Below are 25233 nucleotides of genomic sequence, written 5' to 3' on the forward strand. Positions count from 1 at the left end.
TGCGGGGGGAGACACACATGTGAGAGTGAATAGAGTGTAAAGGGGCCTCTGGGAAGAAGACCCTTCTAGGGTCACTAGATCCCAGTGACCCACCTCCTCCAGCCATGCCCCACCTGCCTACAGTTACTGCCCAGACAGTTCATACAGATTAGGATGGACTGGTTGGTTACAGTGCTCACAATCCAGTTACTTCACCTCTGAGTATTCCTGAATTAACACAGGATCTTTTTACATAGGGAGGAAAGCACTGCAGGAGATTCCAAAAGACTGTCTATTGCTCTCAACTGTTCAACTTCCACCACCTCCGTGCTTGGACTGTTAGGGCTCAAGAATCCTGACAGGGGAATATGCCATCCCCCAAAGCCCTTCAGGTAACCCTTTAAAATAGCCAGAAGAGTAAAGGGCAGGGAGAGAGGCTTTTTGTCCTACTCCTTCTTACCGTACCCATATGGACTGCTCAATTTGCATCCTCTACCTGAAACTCCGAAGGAAGAAAATAGTCTTTTTGTGTGGGGGATTGGGTGTGTGACAGTCACCCAATATCCATATCTGGTGTCTGACAGCCTTGGTGGTGGGTTTCTCCTTAGGGAAGGATGGGGTTGGCCGGCCTCTGAGGATGACTCTTCTAGGGTAGTGGCTAACCCTCCTGGGATCCTATCTCCATGGCTTTGTGCAAAAGGGGCCAAGTGACCCAATCATCCCCACTGGGTTATCAGTACAGGTGGGACGGGATGACATCAGTACTGGCCCTTGGTTAAATGTTGGGCATTTTATTGTGTTTTCCTCTAGAATGTCACCATGTTTATAATTAGCCCTTTCTTATCTCCACTACTCTAAGTGGAATAATTGTATTCCTCTCTGGCTGAGAGACATCCTTCTTGGGTTCAATAATTTGTGAGAGTGGCTCATGGAATCCAGGAAAATAGTTTCGTTACTCTTGGCAATTAATTACAAAGTCCACACCTCCTGATTTCAAAATGTGCTGCAAAGCTACAGTGATCAAAACCGCATGCTACTGGCATAAAGACTGGCACAGAGACTAATGGAATCGACCAGAGAGCTCAGAAATGAGCCCTCACATTATGGTCAAATGACTTGGAACCAGGTTGCCAGGACCACTCAATGGGAAGAGGACCTTTTTTGACCAATGGCGCTGGGGAAAGAGAATATCCACATGCAAAAGAATGAAGCTAGACCCTTGCCTAACAGCACACACACAGAAATTAGTTCAAAATGGATCCGTAATCTACATGTAAGACCGACAACTATAAAACTCTTAGATCAAAACAGGTCAAAGTCTTCATAGTAGTGAGTTTGGCAATGATTTCTCAGACTTGTCACCAATGACACAGGCAACTAAAGAAGGAAAGGACTCATCAGCCTTCATGAGAATTAAACATTTTGTGCATTTGGCAGGGTGTGGTGCCACAAACCTGTAATCCCAGCAACTGGGGAGGCAGAGGCAGGAGGATCACAAGCTTGAGGCCAGCCTCAGAAACTTAGTGGGACCCTGTCTCAAAACAAAAAATAAAAAGGACTGATAACTCAGTGGTAAAGTGCCCCTGAGTTCAATCCCTAGTACCCAAGTATGTGTGTGTGTGTTTGTAATTTAGAAGCACTATCAACAGAGCAGAACAACCACAGAGTGGAGGAAATATTTGCATATCTTATATGAACTCCTAAAATTCAACAATGCAACCTCAAACAACAAAACTCACAACTTGGTAAAAGACTCAACAGACATTTCTCCAAAGAAGGAATACAAATGGCCAAAAAGCACATGAAAAGTGCCAAGCCCCACTAATCATTATGGAAATGCAAACCAAAGCTCTAGTGAGATACCACTTCATAACCCATGAGAATGGCTACTTTAAAAACAAACAGAAACGAATCCAGAAAATAACAAGTGTTGGCCAGGATGCGGAGACCTTGGGATCCTTGTGCACTGTTGGAAATGAAATGGCTTAGACACTGTGGAAAAGATTCTGGAGGCCCAAGTTCATAGCTGGAATGTACCAACCACTGGCCACAGGGGTGTGGGCTCCATCCCTACATCTTAGATGTTTGGCCTAAACTTTTGGCTTAGGGCATCCTGGTCTGGTTAAAAAAGAAGAGGTTCTAGTTATCGTTGTTGTTCTTGTTATTATTATTAGGTACTGGGAATTGAATCCTAGAGCACTTTACCACTGAACTCCAGTTCCAGTCTTTCTAATTTCTAATTTTGGGGGAGGATTTCACTAAGTTACTGAGGGTCTCACTAAATTACTGAAGCTGGTCTTGAACTTGTGATCCTTCCTCCTCAGCCTCCTGAGTGAGTGGTATTGCAGGTGTGTGCCACTGGGCCTGCCTATAGTCACTCTTTTTTTTTTTTTTGGTACTAGGGATTGAACCCAGAGGTACTTTACCACTGAGCTACATTCCCAGTCCTTTCTTAAATTTTATTTTAAGGTAGAGTCTCACTGAATTGGGTAGGAGTTGCTGAGGCTGCCCTCAAACTGTTGATCCTCCTGCCTCAACTTCCTGAGCTACTGGGATTGCAGATGTGCACCGCTATGTCCTGCTCTAGTCACTCTTTTTAATACTTGGCTCTTGTTTGCATCTTCTCTTTCAGTGGAATATGTTGCAGGGTTTGTCCAGTTCAGGGTGTTTAATAAGGAGGGAGCAGCCAATGCTCTGTGTGCTGGGGTGAGAGTCACTGGCTGCAACACGGAGCAGGTGAGTTTCTGGGAGACAGCAGCCTGCAGGCATGTGTGGGGCCAGGGGCACGTGCTGGCCTGTGCAGGATGTGCCATGTGTATCTAAATTGCTCTCTTCTCCCCTTGGTCTCTTTACTCCCTTTTCCATTTTTCTTGATGTATTATACACACTAGTTGCCTTGGTGCTACATATTCCTACACGCACCTGACATATTCGGTCACTTTCATTTTACAGCACCTCTTTCCCTCTGTTCCTCCTTTCCCGGTCCTTCCTCTGCTCCACTGGTCTCCCTTCTATTTTCATGAGACGCCCCACTTTCCCCTGTATTCTCTTTAGCTTCCACATATCTGGTTACTGTTTTGATGGTGCCCTATGAACAGAATTTGAACGGGGTCCATTTTATCAATGTTTTAGTTCATAGTTAGTATGCTTTTGGTTCCTTTCTTCTTCCTTTCTTTTCTTTTTATACAGGAGAGTGAATCCAGGGGTGCTCTATCACTGAGCTTCATCCCCTTTTTATTTTTTATTTTGAGACAGGGTCTTGCTGAGGCTGGCCTCGAACTTGCCATCCTCATGTCTCAGCCTCCTGAGTCACTGGAGTCATATGCCTGTGCCACCGTGTCCACTCGGTTTGTGTTATCTTTAGGAAGTACTTCCTTGTGTTGTGGTCACAAAGATATTGCCAAAATGACACCAGTATTGGAACAATTTTAATATTAACATCTAGAATACTAATCTTTATGTTTTAGGGGGTTTTCTCCCCAGTGGTAGAAGAGTGCACCATAGCTGTGGTGACTGAAGACTGTTTTGGGGGGAGGTCTTGTAACTCCGAGGTAGGGAGAGATAGTCATCAAGAACAAGGACACTCATTTAGAGACAGGGTCTTACTGAGTTGCCTAGTACCTCACTAAATTGCTGAGGGTGACTTTGAACTCTCGATCCTCCCGCCTCAGCCTCCCCAGCCACTGGGATTAAAACCTGTTGTGGACATTTCCCATCTGTCCCTTCCTCGGTTCCTTTCTTTCTTCCTCCTTCCCTCATCTCTTTTCTTCCTTTCATCTTTCCTTTCCTTCCTTCCTTCCTTCCTACTTTCTCTCTTGTACAAATATTCCCTGAATCCTCTTGAATGCTATACAGTGTGCTTGGCATGAAGAAGAAGGTTTTATATGAAATGCAGGTTTTATATGCCCTTCTTTTTATATTGATTTTTAAATTTGTTTAAATTAGTTATACATGACAGTAGAATGCATTTATGCCCTTTGATATATCATACATAAATGGAATCTAATTTCTCATTTTTCTGAGTGTACATGTTGCAGAATCATATGGGTCAGGCAGTCACATATACACATAAAGTAATAATGTTTTATTCTACTGTCTTTTCTTCCCACATCCCCTCCTCTCCCCTCCATTCACTTTCTTCTGCGTAATCTAAGGTAATGCTATTGTTCTCTAGTGCCCCCCACCCCGTGCCTTATTGTGAATTAGCATCTGCATGTTAGATAAAATATTCGGCCTTTGTTTTGGGGGAATTGGCTTATTTCACTTAGCATGATATTCTCCAACTCTATCCATTTACTGGAAAATGCCATAATTTAACTCTTCTTTAAAGCTGAGTAATATTCCAATGAGTTTATACACCACATTTTCCTTATCCATTTAACTATTTAAGGACCCCTAGGTTGGTCCCATAGTCTAGCTATTGTGAATTGAGCTGCTATTAACATTGATGTGGCTGCATCACTATAGTATGCTGATTTTAGGTCCTTTGGGTATAAACCAAGGAGTGGAATAGCTGGGTCAAATGGTGGTTCTGTTCACAGTTTTCTGAGGAATCTCCATACTGTTTTCCATTGGTTGCCCCAATTTGTAGACCAACCAACAATGTATGAGTGTATCTTTTCCCTCATTCTAGAAGTTTTCTGGTACATTTTTTTGGATTTTTTAGATGTAGAATAATGTCATCAGCAATAGTAATAGTTTGAATTCTTCTTTACTTATTTGTATCCTTTTAATTTCATTCTTTTGTCTAATTGCTCTGGCTAGAGTTTCAAGGATAATGTTGAATAAAAGTGGTGAAAGAGGGCATCCTTGTCTTGTTCCAGTTTTTAGTTGGAATGCTTTCAATTTTTCTCCATTTAGAATGATGCTGGCCTTGGGTTTAGCATAGGTACCTTTTACAATGTTGAGGTATGTTCCTATTATCCCTAGTTTTTCTGGCTAATATCACCCTGATACCAAAACCACATGAAGACACATCAAGGAAAGAAAACTTCAGACCAATATCCCTGATGAACATAGATGCAAAAATTCTCAATAAAATTCTGGCAAATTGCATACAAAAACATGTTAAAAAGACAGTGCACCAGGATCAATTGGGGTTCATCCCAGGGATGCAGGGTTGGTTCAGCATACAGAAATCAATACATGTAATTTATCATATTAATAAGCTTAAAAACCAGAACCATATGATCATCTCAATAGATGCAGAAAAAGCATTTGACAAAATATAACACCCCTTTCATGGTCTATACACCCTTCTTGATTGAGTTCCGAGTTTCTTTGCTGAGGTGAGCTTTTGTCGTCAGTGGGAAAAAAGAGAAGTCAAGGTTTTCTGAGGTCGTTTTTCTTGATGATATTCATACTTTTCATGTTTGCATACATTTTTATGCTGCTCTTGTCATTCCTTAGAGCATTCCTGTGAGTAGAGTTTATTATTCTTTTTCATTTTTAAAATTTGTTCTTTTTAGATATACATGACAATAGAGTATATTTTGGCATATTATACAAACAAGGAGTGCATATCTTATTCTGATTAGGATCCCATTATTGTGGTGGTACATGACATGGAGCTTCACTGGTGGTGTATTCATATACAAACATAGGAGGGTTATGTCCAATTGATTCCACTTTCTTCCCTATTCTAATACCCCTCCCTTTCCTTTATTCCTCTTTGTCTAATGCAGTGAATTTCTTTTTTATTTTAATTTTTCTTTTTTTATTAGCTATTAGCTACACATGACATTACAATGATCTTGGCAATTCATACATGTGAATCAATTGGGGCATAATTTCTCATTTTTATGATTGTACAGATTGCAGAATCACACTAATGCAGTGAATTTCAATTTTCCCTGAGGTAGAGCTTATTACCCACATTTTATAGATATAAAAACTGAAGTTGAGAGGGATGAAGTAGTTTGCCCAGTGTCACATATCCTGAATTTGAACTCAGGTCTTCGGGCTTGCACGACGTTCTTCATTGCAGCATACCAACTCTCTGCTAATGTCAGAGCGAGCATTTTTCATCAAGTTGAAGATGATAGACTGCAGAATTATTTTACACACAACTCAAGATCAAATATAAACGATGATATGCCATTGAATAAAGATGCATCTAATATCAGAGATAGTAAAGTATTAAATCTAGTATAATAGGATGTCTACATTTTATGTGAGCAATTGTCTCAGTCCCAGATACAATTCTGTTTCCTCTTGTTGATATATCAGGAGGTATGTAAATCTACAGGAAAAGTGTTGGCTTAACAAATAGAGTGACACATGAACTTTTTCCCAAGAACTGCTGTGAGAGAAAAATAAACAATCAAATGATTATGGTATTGCATTAATATAACCCTGCATGAGGGATGTGGTAACACTCAGGAAGAAATGATCCATTTCATTCCAGTATGGGAGAGGAGAGTTATAATTAACACTTAAGCTCAGGGAGATGAGAACGGACCCTGGAGTAGCAGGTGTTAGAGGATGTGGGAATGGAGCAATGATTCTAAAATGCAGCTTGATGACCAGTGTCACTCTAGAAGGAAGCTTTTATTGGCTTGTAGCAAATTGAGGATAAGAATAATATGATCATCCTGAGAGATGGAAAAGGTGATACATACAATCCAAGATTCATCCATGATAAAACATCCATTCACAGAGATTTTAACTATTCATTCTTGATGAAAATGAAGAAGGAGATTTCATAATCTGATAAATATTGCTCATAAAAATATACAGCAACATAGCATTGACAAGTGAAACGTTGAAATCTTTCTTGTGTGGTAGAAGAGAAGGATCTCTACTTCATTCTCAGCTACTCAACATGATACCAAAAGTAACCACAGTGCAGGAGACCAGAAAAAAAGAATCAAAAAGTATGGAGATTGGCAAGGAATAAATGATACTTCTTATTTTTCAGCTGTCATGCAGAAAATCTAAAATAATCTGTAGATACGTGATCAGAGTCATAAGAGAGAAAAGCATGTTTGCTGAATATGAAATCAACCTGCAAATCAGTTGTATTTCTATATATAAACATTGAGCAATTGAAAAATAAAATTTAAAAGGATAACTTCAAAAATGTAAGATACATTGGAATAAATATAATAGAAGATATGCAAAATTCCTTATAGAGAACTTTATAGATATTACGAGAAAGCAATAAAAATCCAAATAAACATGAAATACACCACATTTGATACTTTAAAGGCATAAGTTCTTTCCAAAATGATCTATAGAGTCAATGTAATTCATGTAAAAATCCCCCAAATTTCTATGTGTTGTATGTGTATATGTGTGATTTAAGTAGATTTAAAAAGTTATATGTAAGGACTGGGGATGTAGCTCAGTGGTAGAGCACTTTCCTAGCATGTTGTGAGGCCCTGAGTTCCATCCCTTCACTGAAAAACAAACAAAATAACTTCAAGACAGCTTTGAAGATCAGGTAAGAGGTCTTGCACTACTAGGTACCAAGACAATTTATAAGTCTATAATTGAACCCAGGGCAGTTTTACTACTTAGCTACAACCAAAAGCCCTTATTTTTTTTTTTACATCAGGAATTGAATCCAGGAGCACTTAAATACTGAACCAAATCCCCAGTCCTTTTTTAATATATTTTATTTTCAGACAGGGTCTTAATAAGTTGCTAAGCACCTCACTAAGTTGCTGAGGCTGGCTTTGAATTTGTAATCCTCCTGCTAGAATTACAGATAATTATGTAAAAATGTGGATGTGTAACCGAAGTGATTCTGCAATCTGTATTTGGGGTAAAAATGGGAGTTCATAACCCACTTGAATCTAATGTATGAAATATGATATGTCAAGAGCTTTGTAATGTTTTGAACAACCAATAAAAAAAATAGAATTACAGGTGTGAGCCACTGAACCTGGCTCCTTTAAAATTTTTAAAAATTTTCAGACAGGGTCTCATGAGGTTGCCCAGATTAGCCTCCACCTTGAATTCCTCCTGCCTTATCTACCTCAGTAGTTTTGATGACATAAGGTGTGTGCTACCATGCCTGGCTATAAATCTATATCTTTCACAGTATGGCAAGGGCTCAGAATCTGATTGTCAAAAAAGGTTGGGCACATGATGATTTTAAGGGGGAAGAGAGAGGTTTATAATCTGGAAGGAGCATATGGGAAGCTCCTGGGGTACTGACAGTTTTATTTCTTGACCAGGATGATAATGATACAGGTATTTGCTTTTTTGCAATTCATTAAGTTCTATATTTCTCTCTCTCTCTCTCTCTCTCTCTCTCTCTCTCTCTCTCTCTCTCTCTCTCTCTCTCTCTCTCTCTGTGTGTGTGTGTGTGTGTGTGTGTAGCAAAGCTTACTTTTGTTTTAAATAAGAAAGTATAACCAAGTCACTAGAGACAGATACTGGGCTGGAGTGACGTGGGGTGGAGCTTCTCTCTTGGTGCACACACATACTGTCAATTTCCTGTCTCAAGTACATTTTGAATTATTTTGACATGCACTGGCCAATGATGATGATTCTAAGTTCGCCAAAAGAAATATTCTAATAAAATAGTCATCTTCTTTGTTTTTGCAGTGCTGGATATTGAACCCAGGGCCTTGGGCATGCTTAGGCAAATACTCGAATTCTTTTCTACACCTATCAGCACTCCCTCACCTCCCAATAACTTTCAGCTCACCACTGCATACAATCTAGCCTCAAACTAGCCCCCTCTCCATCCCAACATAGGTTGTATTGTAAGTGGAAAGTGCATTTGGCTACCATTGCTATCTCTTGCTATTTTTCTCCTCTGCCCTCAACTTGTCATTGCCAATGTTAAAATAGTCCTCACTGGTCCTACAGTTATCCTCTTAACTCCTCCAATTCCTGTTTTCTACAGCATATGGAAATTCAGTAATGAAGGTAGTTGAGCTAAAAGAAAAATAAGACCCAAAGTGAGAAAGAGAAAGACTGGAGAGAGCAAGTGTCCAGCATCCATACAACCCCCCTGGCCACCAGCCACGGGCTCACTGTTGCTTCCAGATGTCTGAATAGTTCAATCCTAAAATCCCAACCTGATAGTCTATTTATAAGTGAGTCTATTTATAAGAGAAGACACTAAGATGTTTCAGCTGATGTACAACAGAAACAAGCCACAATCAAATTGCAGATGCATAAGCAAAAGAAATGGCTGCTGTTGTTTTAAGCCACTCCATTGTGGAGTGGATTGTTATGTAGCAATAAGTAACTGACACAACTCCTATGGCGTGGATTTTGACCTTGGTTGTCCAGCTAATGCAAGAGGACAGGGATATTTTTAACGGGGTTGTAGAAATAGTTCATGTTTTACAAGGATCCACATTGGTACAAGTGTGGAGAAGGGATTGAAGGGGGCCAATACTAGAGACAGAAGAGAATTAGGTTTGAAATAGAGGCCAGAGAAAGCCTTTTTATATGACTCACCAGTGTTAATCACAAGCCCAGATGAATGGTTTTGGGCAAACTGGACAGTTCTTTTCCACTGGCCAGGGATTACTTCAGGAATGGGTGTGTGTTTGGGCTGAATGAAGCATGTTCTCACTTTCATATGTTGAGTAGGAATGTGATGACATTTGAAGAAGGTCTTTAAAGAGGCAATTAAGTTAAAATGAGGTAATTAGAATGGACTCTAATCCCATATGACTGGTGTACTTATATGAGAAAATTTGGACACAAAGAGAGACACCGGGAATGCATTGCACACAGAGATTGGACCATGTAAAGACACAGAGAGGTGGCTATTACAGCTAAGGAGAGAGGCCTCAGAAGGAATCAGACCTCAGAAGGAACTAGAACTGGGCATGTGCACCTTCGACTTCTAGTCTCCAGTCCTGTGAGAAGATAGGCTGGCATTGTTTAGAGCACCAGTCTGAGCGTGGGTAAAGGAAGCCCCATGGAGCTAGTGTCACATGTGACCATCTCAGCCAATGAGACATTAGGAACAGGAAGCTGGGGGACTCTGGAGAAAGCTTGCTCTCTCCTGAAAAGAGCCACAGGAAAAAGATGAGCCCTCCTTCCTCGGCTTGTAGGCAATGCCTGGAATAGCAGTCGCCATCTTGAACTCAGTGGTAGGATGGAGCCTGGTGGAGAGAAGCTAATGAGTCAGTTAAGCCTGAACCCTAGCCTCATTCTAGATTTCTTTTCCTGAAGTGATATATTTACTTTTTGTTTAAGCCACTTTGAGATGGGGTTTCTATTAATCACCACTGAATGTGTCCTAAATGATCGAGACCTTAACTAAACAAGAGTTAAGGGCAGTGGGATTTGGAGAAGGTGGCATGGGGAACAGATAGCAGAGGAAGTGGGAGGTACAATCAGTGAGACACAGTCACTGACTTAATTTTGGTGGTTAGAAGGGATAATGTCCCTCAGACAGGTCTACCATTTTCCTAGACTCTTTGATTCAATCAATCAGTAGTAGACTCTTCCATGATGCCAGGAGGTGAGTCTGGAGACCTGGACTCTGCCCCTATGCTTTCTCCATAAAGATGGAATGTATACTAAAGATGTCAAAATATGAAAAACAACATCTCAGAAATTAATTTAAAAACTACTAAAAGAAGTACATATTTTCTGTGTATGTGTGTGCGCGTGCGTGTGCAGTTTTTTCTGGGTTTATTTAAGTACAAGTGAAATACACACAGGAGTCTCCTATTCATTTTCTTCATTATTCAGCCTGGCATTGGAGCTGGTGACTCTGAGGGCCAGTAGGGTTTCTTTTTTTCCCCGATGGCTTTGAGGTTCGTGGAGGAAATACTGTGAGCAATCTCACCCCAATAAGACTCATTGCTCAGTAGCAGCATTTCCAGATCTTTGACATTGAGGACCAGGAACTTCCAGAAGCCACTGGAAGCATGGGCTTTACTTCCTTGTTGCTCCCATAACCAATGTTGGAAATCAAGCTGTGACTCTCCAATCTTCTCGGTACCCAGTTGTGGCTATCCCTGAGTTTCTATTGGTTATACTTTTGACATATCAGTCTGACTAGAGCTGAATGAGCTTCTTGTTCCTCTTTTTGATGACCTTGGACTTCATGAAAGGTCTGAGACTGGCGATAATGTTGAGCAGGAGATTGCTGGTACCACTGCAGACAGTGCAAGGAGGGGAGAGGGGCAGAAGTGGGCATTCCTTCATGGGCACTGTTTTATTTTATTCTCCCCATATCTCTGATTATTTTGTATAAATCTGAACTTTGAACCTACAAAGATAAAAATATTAGTTTAATTAAAGAGAGGTTCACAATCTTTTTCTATGGGTTGCAATATTATCAGTACTGTAATGAATTAGGGATTTGGTGTCAGTGAGGAGGAGCCAATCACTTCTATTATAAGCTGATGGGATTTGGATAACATTGGAACAGGAATGATATAGGAGCTTTGAAGCATCAAAGAGGCTTTTTACTGACTTAATCCCACATGTAGTGGTAGTAAAGTTTCAATAGTTTGTGACAAAATGAGGAAATTAAGGACAAAATAGCAAAACTTTGTATGGAATGACATTTCTTCAAGCTAAAGGCTTCTACTGATCCTGAAATGGTACCTTCCCTATTTGGTTGTTAAAGTTTCCTTGTTCTATAAAATTATGATGATAGTAAATATTTAATTTTAGAAAAAGGTTTTACTTATCGGGAAAGAAAGGCACAAAGAAAAACCCAAAATCATCCTCAACTCTCGAAAGTCTCATTTATTTTTATTTTTTTGAAATACACACGTCCATGAAATTTAGAAATCTAAGAACAATGCTAGTAGTTGACCTCTAATATTTGTCCTGCTAATTCCATGAATTGTCACTGTTTATCTTTCCTATCATAACCAGAGACTTCACCTCCTTAGGCATCATGCCAGGGGAGGGTGAGTCTGGAGACCTGCCATAGGCTTTCTCCATAAAGAGCTCAGCTCTCACCTCTCATTAGGAGCCTCTGCAGAGAAAGATCCAGTCTCCATTCAGCGGGCAACTTCAGCTCCTGGCCCTGTGTTGGCAGAAGGGGTTTGCTTTCTGTGAGTTTAAAGAGTCTTTATTTCAGCTCAGGTCTGGGTTAGTTCCCAGAGATGTGTGGAGAGAGAGAGAGAGAGAGAGAGAGAGAGAGAGAGAGAGAGAGAGAGAGAGAGAGAGAGAGAGAGAGAAGAGAGCACTTTGAGTCTTTGTAGGATTAGACACGAGTGGGGACAGGGATAAAAAAAAAAATATAATCAAGACAGTGAAGTTCATCTTGGTTTTTTTAGGCTATCATGACCCAACTCAGCTTCCTGCTGTTTCTCATTGTGGCCAGCAGAGGATGCAGTGCTGGTGAGTCTCCCTGTCAGGGGTTCAGTCCCCTAGCTCACCTGCATACAGCTTTCAAAGAACACACACTAGGCAGGGTTGCTTCCAGGAAGGGGACTCTCCTGAGCCAGAGATGACATCTTTGGGAGGCACAGAGGCCACCTTGGATGTAGTCTGAGGGCTGATTTCTGGCCTCTGGAGGGATCTGGTCTCTAGCAGTGAGACTATTGCTAAGACATATCCTGGGTCTGGTTCTTTGTCTCTGTGTGGTCCTGAGGGGACCCTTGTAAGAAGTGTGGCCTCTCCTTGCCATTTTCCACTATGATGGCCTGCATGGACCTTGGAGTTTCCATGGCAATTGTGTGACATGCTGTGTGCCCAGAGAATGTTCTCTTCATACTCCTCTCTATAATAAGAAGAGCAATGGCATTTTACAATCTGTATTTTTAAAATTAATTAATTTATCTATCTTTTAAAGATAAACACCTGTTTCTTTCCAGAGTACTGGGGATTGAGCCCAGGGGGACTCTACCACTGGGCCACATCACCAGCATGTTTTATTATCTTTTATTTTGAGATAGGGTCTCACTAAGTCACCTAGGCTGGCCTTGAATATGTGATCCTCCTGCCTCAGCATCCTAAGTCACTGGGATCTCAGGTGTTTACCCCCATGGCTGGCTGAGAAAAGCATGTTTCTACATATTATCTCACTTGATCTTTACAAAATACTAGTTATTAGCTTCATCTGAGGCAGAAGGAAACTGAGGCTCAGGTGTGGCAGGTAGAACCCAAGGACTCTGCCCTGGAAGCCTGAGCTACTTAGGCCTGAATCCCTCTGACTTGAAAGCCTGTGGTCCTCCCAGCCCTCCAGACTTTTAGACTGGTTTGCAGAGTTGACGCTCCTGTACAAGGTTCTTCATTCTGTGCCCCTGCTGGTCTCCTGGCTAGAGTCTCAGCTCTGTCACCTCACACTCTGCCTCAACCACCTTAAGCTACCTATTTCCTCCTCAAGCCGGGCTTTGCTCCATTCTTTTCTCCAGGTCTTTGGACATGTTTTTCTCCTGCCTTGAATTCTCTTTTCTTTCTTCCAACTGATGAATCATGTCTATTCTCTCAGAGTACACTGTAGTGTCACCAGAACTAGAAAGCCTCTGTCACTAAGTCATCCTACTCCAGACAACCCCCGGCTCCCTTCAGACTTCTCTATTCTCATCGCAGAGTCTTTCTCTTGTTCTCCCGAGCTTATCCTTCATTCCTTTTAATAAAATTTTCTGTTGGTTTTGGCACCTCCCTCTAGAGGTAAGTTCCTGGGGATGTTTAATTTCTTGAATGCCCTGTGCCCAGGGCAGGGCTTGGCCCAGCACGAGGTCGTGTGGAGGGAGGGAGGTAAACCTGTGCTGGATGCTGGCTCAGATGGGCTGATGGATGATGCTGGATAGCTCAGGGTCTTTCAACCCAGGCCGCAAGGCTCTGCCACAGAGGTGGAGTGAGTTGGGGATTAGTGGCAAGGGAAGGCTGGGTTTTGTGTCAAAGCTGCAAAGAGAATGAAACTCTGCATATTCTCTAGCTGTGGGCAATGCTGTTTCCAAGAAATGGACCTGGTCTTCACTGTATGCATCTCTGCCTAGAAGCTGCAAAGAAATCAAAGAGAAATGCTTTAATGCAGATGGTAAGTATGGAGCCCTATCAGGATTTTATCCTCTGAGAAGTTATTTATTTATTTATTTAGTCTATTTGTTTGGTTTTTCACTTATTGAAAAAAAAAATTGGTACTGGGGATTGAACCTGGGCACTTTACCACTGAGCTACATCCCAAGGCCTGCCCCCGACCATTGGCCTACTTTTTTGAGACAAGGTCTCCCTAAGTTTCTGAGGCTGATCTCAAACTTGTGACCCTTCTGCCTCAGCCTCCTGAGTTGTTGGTATTACAGGAATGTTTCACTGCACCAAGCTGGATATTTTTTAATTTAAAAGAATGTGACAAAATGTATATATCATATATTGGATGAGCTTCTTCATTTTAAGCAGTTTTAAGTGTACATTGCAGTGGCAGGAATTACTTTCTCAATGCTATGTAGTCATCACCACCATCCACCTGAAGAAAATTTTCATTACCTCAAACAGATACTCTTTATTAAGTAATGAATCTGTATTTTGCCTTTTCTAAGCTCCAGGTAATTGCTGATGTATTTTCTATCTCTGTGAATTTGCCTCTTCTAGTTACCTCATATGAGTAGAATCACAAGGTAGCTGGCTTATTTTACATCTGGCTTATCTCAATTAGCATAATGTTTTCAAGGTTTATACATGTAGCATGAATAATTACTTCATTTTATCAATTGTGTATAGATACATGTCAATATCAGCACTGTTGGGAGTCTCCCTGAGAACTCCCCAGGCCTTTCAAACATGGCGGTAGGCAAATTGCCAGTGGGCGGATAACAAGTTGTTCTGAAAACCTTCTAATTGACCCTCCCGTCTTCCGTACACATGGACAGTTCGTGCCCCCCATGAATCTTATGCAGGGCAGAGGTGCATGCACAGTAGATGATGACCTGACCTTTACTATGATTGGCCCCGGGAGCTTCCTGGTTTAAGATAACTGACTCTCACTTTCTATATAAGCTAGCACCAGCTTGCAGTAAAGTGCTCCATCTTTGTCACTGCTATCTGTGTGTGTGCATTTTAATCTCCGACGACGAACCTTGGCCTTTCATGCACAGTATAGATGGTAAATGATGTGCGTGAATACACACCCAATATTTTACTTATCTGTGGAATACTTGGGTTGTTTCTATGAGTCTTGTGACCAATGCTAGAATAAATATTAGTGTACAAATAACTGTTGTGAGATCCAGTTTTTAATTCCTTTGGGCATGTACTAGAAGTGGAATTGCTAGGTCATATGAAAATTCTGTGCTTAATTCTGAGAGGAACGTTGCTGAGAGCTTAAATAATTCTGTGTTCTGCCTCAGTCAGTAGGTTGTTATTCAAACTTGGGGGTGTTCCACTACACCCAGGGATGCATAGTGACAGGACTCAGGAGAGGAGCCCTTAGGCCATGTTTCCAGTTCCCAGAGCTGTCCTGGTCATGGCACTGAGATGGCATGAGCTCGCAGACAGGGAGGCTCGGGGCTGGTTCTCTCCACAGATGGCCTGTATTTCCTCCGGGCCAAGGATGGTGCCATCTACCAGACCTTCTGTGACATGACCTCTGCGGGTGGTGGCTGGACCCTGGTGGCCAGTGTGCACGAGAACAACATGGCTGGGAAGTGCACGGTGGGCGATCGGTGGTCCAGCCAGCAGGGCAACAGAGCAGACTACCCAGAGGGGGACGGCAACTGGGCCAATTACAACACCTTCGGGTCTGCAGAGGCGGCCACCAGTGACGACTACAAGGTGGGTGCCACTGGGAAAGGGTGAGGACCTCAGTGTAGCTGGGCCACAGCATGCAGGAGGGAGGCTGGGAGGGGGGCTGTGGACATGGGGCTGGAGCAGAAGAAACAGTCACATGCCTTGAGTCCCAGCTTCTTCCCACAAGGCCATTAGGCAGTGGGGTGGGAGGGGGCATGATCTGCTGGAGGTGGGTGTGTGTGAGCACGGCTGTCCATCTGTCCACCTGGAGCCCAGAGCTGTCAGCTCAGCTGACAAAGCCCATGTGTGTCTTTTGCCCATGTGAGACCTTCTGGGTTGGTCATTCTCAGTGTTGGTTGCTTTCCAGAACCCTGGCTACTACGACATCCAGGCTGCGGACCTGGGCATCTGGCATGTGCCCAACAAGAGCCCCATGGAGAACTGGCGGAACAGCTCTCTATTGAGGTACCGCACCACGACTGGCTTCTTCCAGAATCTGGAACATAATCTGTTTGGCCTCTACCAGGTACACAGGGCTGTTGGCTGGGGATCACTTAAGTGTTCAGGATGGGGGGACTAATCAGCTCTCTGGAGCCATGTCCTGATTGAGTGGCTGGAAAAATCAAAGCTGTCACATTGCTCAAGACTAAAACAGTCACGGGTCACTCCAGGGGAACTGGGCTGCATGAAATAACCACACAAGAGACACAAATACCTTTTTCTTTGGGGGTGCTATGACAGCTCCTCTGACCTTAAGGGTCAACAGAAAGAGAGAGTGAGGGAGCACGCGCTGACCCCTTTTATTGAGGAGAAACCATTCAAATGAGGCAAGGGGTCAGGTTTCAGGGAGTTGAGTGTAGCTTCATGATGTCTGCTGTCAGCAGGTTGACTGACATCTAGGAAGGCCACACCCAAGGACAGAGTAAGGGAAGGGGACACACAAAGGGAGTTTCCATGGAACATACAATCCCAAACAGGGCAAGGGGTTAATATCACAAAGGAACAGGTGAGTGTAGCTTGACCCATGGGGCTGCAGGAAGGCACGCCTACCCATGAAGACACATTCGGTTGCATTATTTCTACCCTCAAGATCGGGGCTACCTCTTCAGTTACTTCAAAGTGGCCAGATCACTGGAAGTGACCAACAGTGCCTCAACCAATCAGGAGAGGAAAAACACTGGTCACATGATATGGTGGCCTCCCACACAAAGTCACTACTATTTGAGTGATATTTTATGAGTTCAGTGCAATATCATGCATATCCCAGAGACTCTGAGCCAGGCAAGGGAAGAGCCCTAAGGGAGAGAAGAGTGGGAAGAAAGAGGAAGAGACACAGAGGACTTGGGACTCTTGGGGAGATCCTGCTATGGGGAGAAGGAGTCATTATTAAGACTGGTTTCTGAGTAATGACAGTTGACTTGAAGGGATCCATTTTCTGTCCAAAATGGCGGCATATCTACTGTCCTTACAAAACTTTTCCTTTTGGTTCCTGCAGAAATACCCAGTGAAGTATGGATTAGGGAACTGTTTGAATGACAATGGCCCAGCAATACCTGTGGTCTACGACTTTGGTGATGCTCAGAAGACCGCATCTTACTACTCACCTATTGGTCAAAGTGAGTGTTTGCTCCCAAAGTCCAATCAGAAGTCCTTTCTTGAACTCTTGGTGAAAGAGGGAAAGAGGGTAATATCAATAATAAAGAACTGCTAGACAGGGTCAGAGGTGCATTCTTGTCATCCCAGCTACTCTGGAGGCTTGAGGCAGGAGGATTGCAAGTTTGAGGCCAGCCTCCGTAACTTAGCAAGACCCTGTCTCAACATAAAATATAAAATGGGTTGGGGATGTGGCTTAGTGCCAGAGCACCCCTGCATTCATTCCCCAGTACCACCACCAAAAGACCAAAGGCTAGTATTCACTAATTGAGCTGTTAAAATATGTCAGACTCATTCCTAGGAATTTGATATGATTTTGTGTTATTACATCATGAGAAAACTATGAAATTAGGATTATCATTTTCTCCATTTTATGGGGCATAAACCCAGCCTTCCTCCCTGTGCAGCCTCTTATAATAATTAAGAAAAGGTGAAGGCTAATACTTACAGGAAAGAACTAGCAAAGTGGTGAGGAAGATTTATTTTTATTTATCTATTTATTTATTTTGGTCCTGGGGATTGAACCCAGGGGTGCTTAACCACTGAGCCACATCTCAGGCCTTTTTTATATTTTATTAGAGAGAGGATCTTGCTGAGTTGCTTAAGGCCTTGCTTAGCTGCTGAGGCTGACTTTGAACTTGTGATGCTTCTGCTTTAGCCTCCCTTGACACTGAGATTGCAGACATGCTACTGCATCTGGCTAATATTTATTTTTGTTTTGATGGAAAGCTATTAATTTTCTTTAAAAAGATGTTTCTCAATACAATGAAACCATAGAAATGAAGTTTTGGACCAGAAAAGTCAAGAGCCATTTACTTTTGGTATTTGAATGAAAGCAGAAAAGCAAGTGATGCTGGGAAAACATCCCATGGTCACTGGCTGAGAGGGGTGTAAACAGCAACAGGTGGCTGCATAGGACATTGCTTACCCTGCTCATCTTTACATAGGGATCTTACTATCTATCTTCTTTTTATTTGGCGGTATTGGGGATTGAGCCCGAGGGTACTCTACCACTGATCTACATCCCTAGCCCCCCCCCCTTTGTTTAGGGTTTCACTAAGTGGCTGAGACTGGCTTAGAACTTGCAATTCTCCTGCCTCAGCCTCCCGAGCCACTGGCATTACAGGTCGCACCACTGTGGTGGGCCTAGTGAGCTTTCTGTCCAGTCTAATGTCTCCTGCAATCTTTAGGAAAACAAGTCTTCTGTGAGTTCCAGCCTCTTACTCCAGATGAGAGAGCTTCCCTCAAGGCCAAGTTCAGGTCTGGGATTCACCAACCACTGGCCACATGGTGTGGAGCTCCATCCCTATGGCTTGGATGTTCGGCTGTCAGCTAAACTCTTGGCTTAGGGCATCTTGTTCTGGTTAAAAAAAAATGCTTCTAGTTATTATTATTAGATACTGGGAATTGGACCCAGGAGCACTTTACTACTGAGCTACTGCACCAGTGTTTGTTTGTTTGTTTTTTAAATGAATTACTCCCCCCTTTTTTGGATGGGCCTTTATTTTATTTATTTATTATTGATTTATTTAGTTATATGCAGTGCCGCTAAGAATTGAACCCAGTGCCTCACATGCTAGGCAAGCACTCTATCACTGTGCTGCAAACCCAGCGCCCTGCCCCAGTCTTTTTTTTTTTTTTTTTTTTTTTTTTAGTTTTCATTTTGAGTCAGGATCTCACTAAGTTACTGAGGGTCTCAATAAATTGCTGAAGCTGGTCTTGAACTTGTGATCCTTCTTCCTCAGCCTCTTAAGACACTGGGATTACAGATGTGTGCCGCTGTGTCCTGCTCTAGTCACTCTTTTTAATACTTGGCTCTTGTTTGCATCTTCTTTTTCAGCGGAATTTGTTGCAGGGTTTGTCCAGTTCCGGGTGTTTAATAACGAGAGAGCAGCCAACGCTCTGTGTGCTGGGATGAGAGTCACTGGCTGCAACACGGAGCACGTGAGTTTCTGGGGAGACAGCAGCAGGCACGCATGTGTGCGTGTGCGTATGCGTGTGCACATGTGTATGTGCCTGTGTCGTTGTGCATCAAACTTGATCTCTTCCCCCCTTATTCTCTTTACTCCCTTTTCCCATTTTTCTTGATGTATTATACATAGCAGTTGGCCTTGTTGCTACATATTCCCACATGCACATGACATCATTTGATCACTTTCATTTTACAGTACCTCTTTCCCTCCCCTCCTCCTTCCCTGGTCCTCTTCCTCTACTCTACTGGTCTCCCTTCTATTTTTGTGAGATGCTCTTCTTTCCCCCTTTATCCTCTTAGCTACTACATATCTCATTACCCTCTTGATGGTGTCATATGAACAGAATTTGAATGGAGTCCATTTTATCAATATTTTAATTTATGGTGAGTATTCCTGTGCCTGTTTTCTTTCATCGTTTCTTTCTTTTCTTTTTTATTTTATACTGGGGATTGAATCCAGCGGTGCTCTATCACTGAGCTACATCCCCTTTTTACCTTTTATTTTGAGACAGGGTCTGTCTAAATTGCTGAGACTCTTAAACTTGCCCTCCTCACGTCTCAGCCTCCTGAGTCACTGGAATTATATGCATGTGCCACCGTGCCGACTCAGCTTCTGTTTTCTTTAAGAAGTACTTCCTGTATTGAGGTCATAAGGCTACTGCAAATATAACATTAATATTGGAAAAATGTTAATATTAACATCTAGAATACTCATCTTTATGTGAGCATGTGTATGTGTATGAGAATGTGACTTCCTTTCTCCTTGCTGAGGCTCAGGACAAGGACTGTGGGACCTCCTGTCCAGGCACAGATGTCCTGTACTCTTTAGGATCAAAATCAAGGGTTGAAGTTTCAAATGCACCATTGTTGTATTCTCAGCCTTTGGGATTAAATATCCTGTTACCTGGATTTAGGGTGAGGATTATGATCAGGAACAACCCATGAAAGCCTTTTGAAGCTGAGAGTGCTTGAGAAACATGAGGTGTTGTTATTCTCCACCTGAGTTTTAGCTGCCAGAGTCAACCTTGGCCTTCCCACCCCTGTCTAGGGATTGCATGGATGGACCATGTGTTGACACATTACCAGGAAAGTCCTGAACATATTCTGCTAGAACCTCACTCAGGCCATCCCAGCTCCCTACCACAGGTACTTTCTCTGGCCAGAGGTCACCATGGGGACTGATTGCCAGAGCAGGACAAGGCAGCTTCACCATCAAGGAGGACCCTGGGGTTAGGATGGGGAATATTCAGTATGGAAACTATCTAGCTCCCCTGGCACCTCAAAGCCATGGCTTCAGGCATGTGTAATGTAGTGTGCACATGTGCCAGCACACACCTGCTCTTACCTGCCCTGGGCACCTACACTGTACTAGAACAGGAGACACAATGGTGATATATTCCTTGCTCTCATCCAACAGGGCAGACTTTCACACAAAGGTGAAATTACTATCTGATGAACCCAAGGTCTTAATAGAAATATAAACCAGGGGGGTGGGGAAGTAGCTCAGTGGTTGAATGCTTACCCAGCATATGTGAGGTCCTTGGTTCAACTCTCAGCAACAAAAATAAGACAAAACAAAACAACACGACAACAACAAAAACAACAACAACAAATAACCAGGGGCTGTAAGAACACCTAACTCTGATGAGGTGTCAAGGAAGTGATTGCAGGAAAGGGAACTTCTGTGCTGAGTCTTGAGAGCTGGAGAGAGAGAACTTTATGAGTTCTCAATGCAATTTAGGAAATGAATAATGTGTTCAGAATCATCAGTGTTTCAGAGGGCATGTGGCATTCAGGGGGCAGCAAGCTGTTTTGCAGTTTTGGTGCATGAGATGTATGTGGGGTAGTGACAGGAACTGGATTAGGAAGAGACTTTAACATCACAACAAAGATTTGAACTTTATAGTTGATGAGAGCCAATAAAATACTTGAACAGGAAGATTGACTTGATTGTCTTTGTGACAATCATACTGGTAGCACAGTGGTGACAGATTCTAGTGGGGTGAGATTAAAGATCAGGAGACCAATATTGAGGTGGTTCCCCATAGTCTAGATGAAGGCCTGAATCAGGGTATTGCCAAAAGGGATGAAAAGGGGATACTGAGAATTCCAGAGATTCTAGATTCATGTCCAGTTTACACAGATGATAGAAAGGCAACAAGTCTAAAATAAACTCATGGTTTTCATTGGGGTAAGGGAATATCTTTTATTACATCAGGGTGTCTGGATGATGAGCAGGTTTGGGGTCAACTAAGGACATACAGTCATATGCTACTACATAACAATGTTTTGATCAATGACATACTGCAAATATGACAAAGGTCCCAAGAGATCGTATTACCTTGTGACATCATGGTCATCTTAGTTTGTGTAAATACACTATCATGTTCACACAGTGTCAAAATTGCCCAATGATACATTTCTCAGTAAGTGTCCCCATATTAAATGATGTCTGGATGTAATTAACTGTGTTTCAGTTAAGGGGAGCCTGAAGTGCCTTCAGAGAGGTCCCAGTGACAGAGTTTGAGGTCTTCAGCCCAAGAAATAAATGGACTGGAGACAGAGCTTTGGGACCATCAGTGAACTGTTAGTAACTGTAGCCAAAGAGGATCAGACAATCTATAAGAGAGAGGGAGATGTGTCTGCTTCTAGGGAGGAGCACTTAAGGAATTCTGAAGGAAGAGACCAGCCAAGGAATCCAAGAAGGAGTGTTCAGAAAAGTTGAAGGAAAGCCAGGAGGAGAAGGTGTGTCACTAAAGCTAGGGGTAAAGAAGTTTTTATCAGAGACACACACATCAACACTGCCCATGGAGAACTGATGAGCAGCAAAGATTCCTCTGGATTTGGTCATTAAGGTCTTTGGGCTCATCAGCAGCCCTCTCATCACCACCTCCTCCTCTCCTTGTGTCCTAGCACTGCATTGGTGGAGGAGGATTCTTCCCAGAGGGTAATCCCATCCAGTGTGGAGACTTCTCTTCTTTCGACTGGAATGGACATGGAACTCATGTTGGTTACAGCAGCAGCCGGGAGATAACAGAGGCAGCTGTGCTTCTCTTCTATCGTTGAGAACTTCATTCTACAGGACCCAGAGCTCTTCTCCCAGGGATGCGGTCCCAAGGATGGAGAACCACTTGCTTAGGAACTGGAATGTTAGTTGCACAGGAAAAAAGAATAAATCATGTTACTTTAGGAATTTGTGTTTGTGTTAGTCCGCTTCGCATCACTGTGACAAAAAATCTGTGGCAAGAATAATTTAGAGGAGGGAAAGTTTGATTTGGCTCATGGTTTCAGAGATTCCGTCCATAGTGGATCAAGTCTGTTGCTGTGGGCACAAGTGAGGCAGAACATCACAGTGGATGGGTGAGGTGGCTACTCCATGCATGACAGTCGGGTTGGGGGTGGGGAGGAAGCGAAAGAGAGAAATAAAATAGTGGGAAGAAGTGAACTTACCCAGTGACCCACCTCCTCCAGCCATGCCCCACCTGCCTACAGTTACTGCCCAGTCAGTTCATACAGATTAGGATGGACTGGTTGGTTACAGTGCTCACAATCCAGTTACTTCACCTCTGAGTATTCCTGAATTAACACAGGATCTTCTTACATAGGGAGGAAAGCACTTCAGGAGATTCCAAAAGACTGTCTATTGCTCTGAACTATTCAACTTCCACCACCTCTGTGCTTGGACTGTTAGGGCTCAGGAATCCTGACAGGGGAATATGCCATCCCCCAACGCCCTTCAGGTAACCCTTTAAAATAGCCAGAGGAGTAAAGGGCAGGGAGGAGGCTTTTTGTCCTGCTCCTTCTTACCTTACCCATATGGACTGCTCAATTTGCATCCTCTACCTGAAACTCCTAAGGAAGAAAATATTCTTTTTTTGTGTGGGGGATTGGGTGTGTGACAAAGTCACCTGCTGCGCCCCTCCCCTGACTCAGGCAATGGCAAGGCCCTACTGAGGTGGATGGCGCAAGGCGTCCATCCTCTGGAGGAGCGCAGTATGTTTCTGGGAATGGGCTGATTTGTTTTTGTATTCCTTTAATAAGTATAGTTTTGATTTCTCATATGACCATTAAGTATAAAGGAAAAATCATGACTTTCCCAATTAATGTAACTACTTCTAAAGCATAGATCTGTTTGCTCTAAATGCAATGATTCAGCTGTGGAGTGTAAATTGTTAATATCTAAAGAAAAACTCCCTGTATTCCTGTCAAGGAAGTTTTTGAGAAATTAAATTAAAATCTAGAGAAGAAAAATTAATGTTAAGAAGATAGATTAGTGCTTAGTACTGGGCAACTTGTTCTTGTTCCTGTGCACAATGGTTTGTGCTCTTACTTCTGTTTGATTAAAAGTAATAACAAGTCAACCCCTTGCTGTAACCATGGCACCGGTTCCAGTCAGTAAGTCAAGAAAGAATAGTCAAGGTATAGGCCAATAGTTTGGGACATTTGTAACTATTATTAAAAGTTAACTAAGCAGAAACTGCTCAAAGCAAAACGCGAACTGAAAGTACAAATGCTTGCTTATGCATAAGCCAAGATACATTATTCTATTCTAATTGTAGCTATGTAATATTTTGTTTTGTTTGAATAATGATTCCTGTTTTGTAACCACAAAGTACTGTAAGCCTGCCAAAATTAAAAGTATATATGATCAACTTCACAAGTAAAGATTGGGATCAACACCTTCACTTTGGTGTCTGTGTTGTTTCTCCACCCCCTCTTTCGCCGACTCCTCACCATCCGTTCGTCTCCTGAGACCCCCTGTTGGAGCTGGTCTCCGACAGTCACCCAATATCCATATCTGGTGTCTGACAGCCTTGGTGGTGGGTTTCTCCTTGGGGAAGAATGGGGCTGGCAGGCCTCTGAGGATGCCTCTTCTAGGGTAGTAGCTAACCCTCCTGGATCCCATCTTCATGGCTTTGTTCAAAAGGGGCCAAGTGATCCAATCATCCCCACTGGGTTATCAGTACAGGTGGGACGGGATGACATCAGTACTGGCCCTTGGTTAAATGTTGGGCATTTTATTGTGTTCTCCTCTAGAATGTCACCATGTTTATAATCAGCCCTCCCTTATCTCCACTACTCTAAGTGGAATAATTGTATTCCTCTCTGGCTGAGAGACATCCTTCTTGATTTCAATAATTTGTGAGAGTGGCTCATGGAATCCAGGAAAATAGTTTAGTTACTCTTGGCAATTAATTACAAAGTCCACACCTCCTGATTTCAAAATGTGCTGCAAAGCTACAGTGATCAAAACCGCACGCTACTGGCATAAAGACTGGCACAGAGACTAATGGAATCGACCAGAGAACTCAGAAATGAGCCCTCACATTATGGTCAAATGACTTGGAACCAGGTTGCCAGGACCATTCAATGGAAATAGGACCCCTTTTTTGACCAGTGGTGCTGGGAAAAGAGGATATCCACATGCAAAAGAATGAAGCTAGACCCTTGCCTAACAACACACACAGAAATTGGCTCAAAATGGATCTGTAATCTACATGTAAGACCGACAGCTATAAAACTCTTAGATCAAAACAGGTCAAAGTCTTCATAGTAGTGAGTTTGGCAATGATTTCTCAGACTTGTCACCAATGACACAGGCAACTAAAGAAGGAAAGGACTCATCAGCCTTCATGAGAATTAAACATTTTGTGCATCTGGCAGGGCGTGGTGCCACAAACCTGTAATCCCAGCAACTGGGGAGGCAGAGGCAGGAGGATCACAAGCTTGAGGCCAACCTCAGAAACTTAGTGGGACCCTGTCTCAAAACAAAAAATTAAAAAAAAAAACAACTGATAACTCAGTGGTAAAGTGCCCCTGGGTTCAATCCCTAGTTCCCAAATATATGTGTGTGTGTGTTTGTAATTTAGAAGCACTATCAACAGAGCAGAACAACCACAGAGTGGAGGAAATATTTACATATCATATATGAACTCCTAAAATTCAACAATGCAACCCCAAACAACTCAACTCACAACTTGTAAAAGACTCAACAGACATTTCTCCAAAGATGT

The 25233-nt window shown here is 42.6% G+C and overlaps 1 protein-coding gene across 1 annotated transcript; it reads left to right on the forward strand.

The window, feature by feature from the left end:
- The first annotated feature begins 12206 nt into the window (after positions 1 to 12206).
- On the forward strand, positions 12207 to 22285 carry LOC101968407 (intelectin-1a-like). The gene is made up of 7 exons (XM_078024937.1): positions 12207 to 12264; positions 13808 to 13909; positions 15392 to 15639; positions 15962 to 16120; positions 17090 to 17210; positions 19088 to 19191; positions 22133 to 22285. Exons 1-7 carry the CDS (start codon positions 12207 to 12209, stop codon positions 22283 to 22285), a joined length of 945 nt encoding a protein of 314 aa, XP_077881063.1.
- The last annotated feature ends 2948 nt before the right edge of the window (positions 22286 to 25233 follow it).

Source organism: Ictidomys tridecemlineatus, chromosome 11 (assembly GCF_052094955.1).
Source record: "Ictidomys tridecemlineatus isolate mIctTri1 chromosome 11, mIctTri1.hap1, whole genome shotgun sequence".
Classification (NCBI taxonomy): Eukaryota; Metazoa; Chordata; class Mammalia; order Rodentia; family Sciuridae; genus Ictidomys; species Ictidomys tridecemlineatus.

What these genes read in the sequence shown, in the direction of transcription:
- LOC101968407 (XM_078024937.1), top strand. Translation starts at nt 12,207, where the DNA reads ATGACCCAACTCAGCTTCCTGCTGTTTCTCATTGTGGCCAGCAGAGGA. An exon ending in GAAATGCTTTAATGCAGATG is followed by an intron (nt 13,910 to 15,391) that starts GTAAGTATGGAG and finishes TTCTCTCCACAG; the next exon opens with ATGGCCTGTATTTCCTCCGG. An exon ending in CCACCAGTGACGACTACAAG is followed by an intron (nt 15,640 to 15,961) that starts GTGGGTGCCACT and finishes GTTGCTTTCCAG; the next exon opens with AACCCTGGCTACTACGACAT.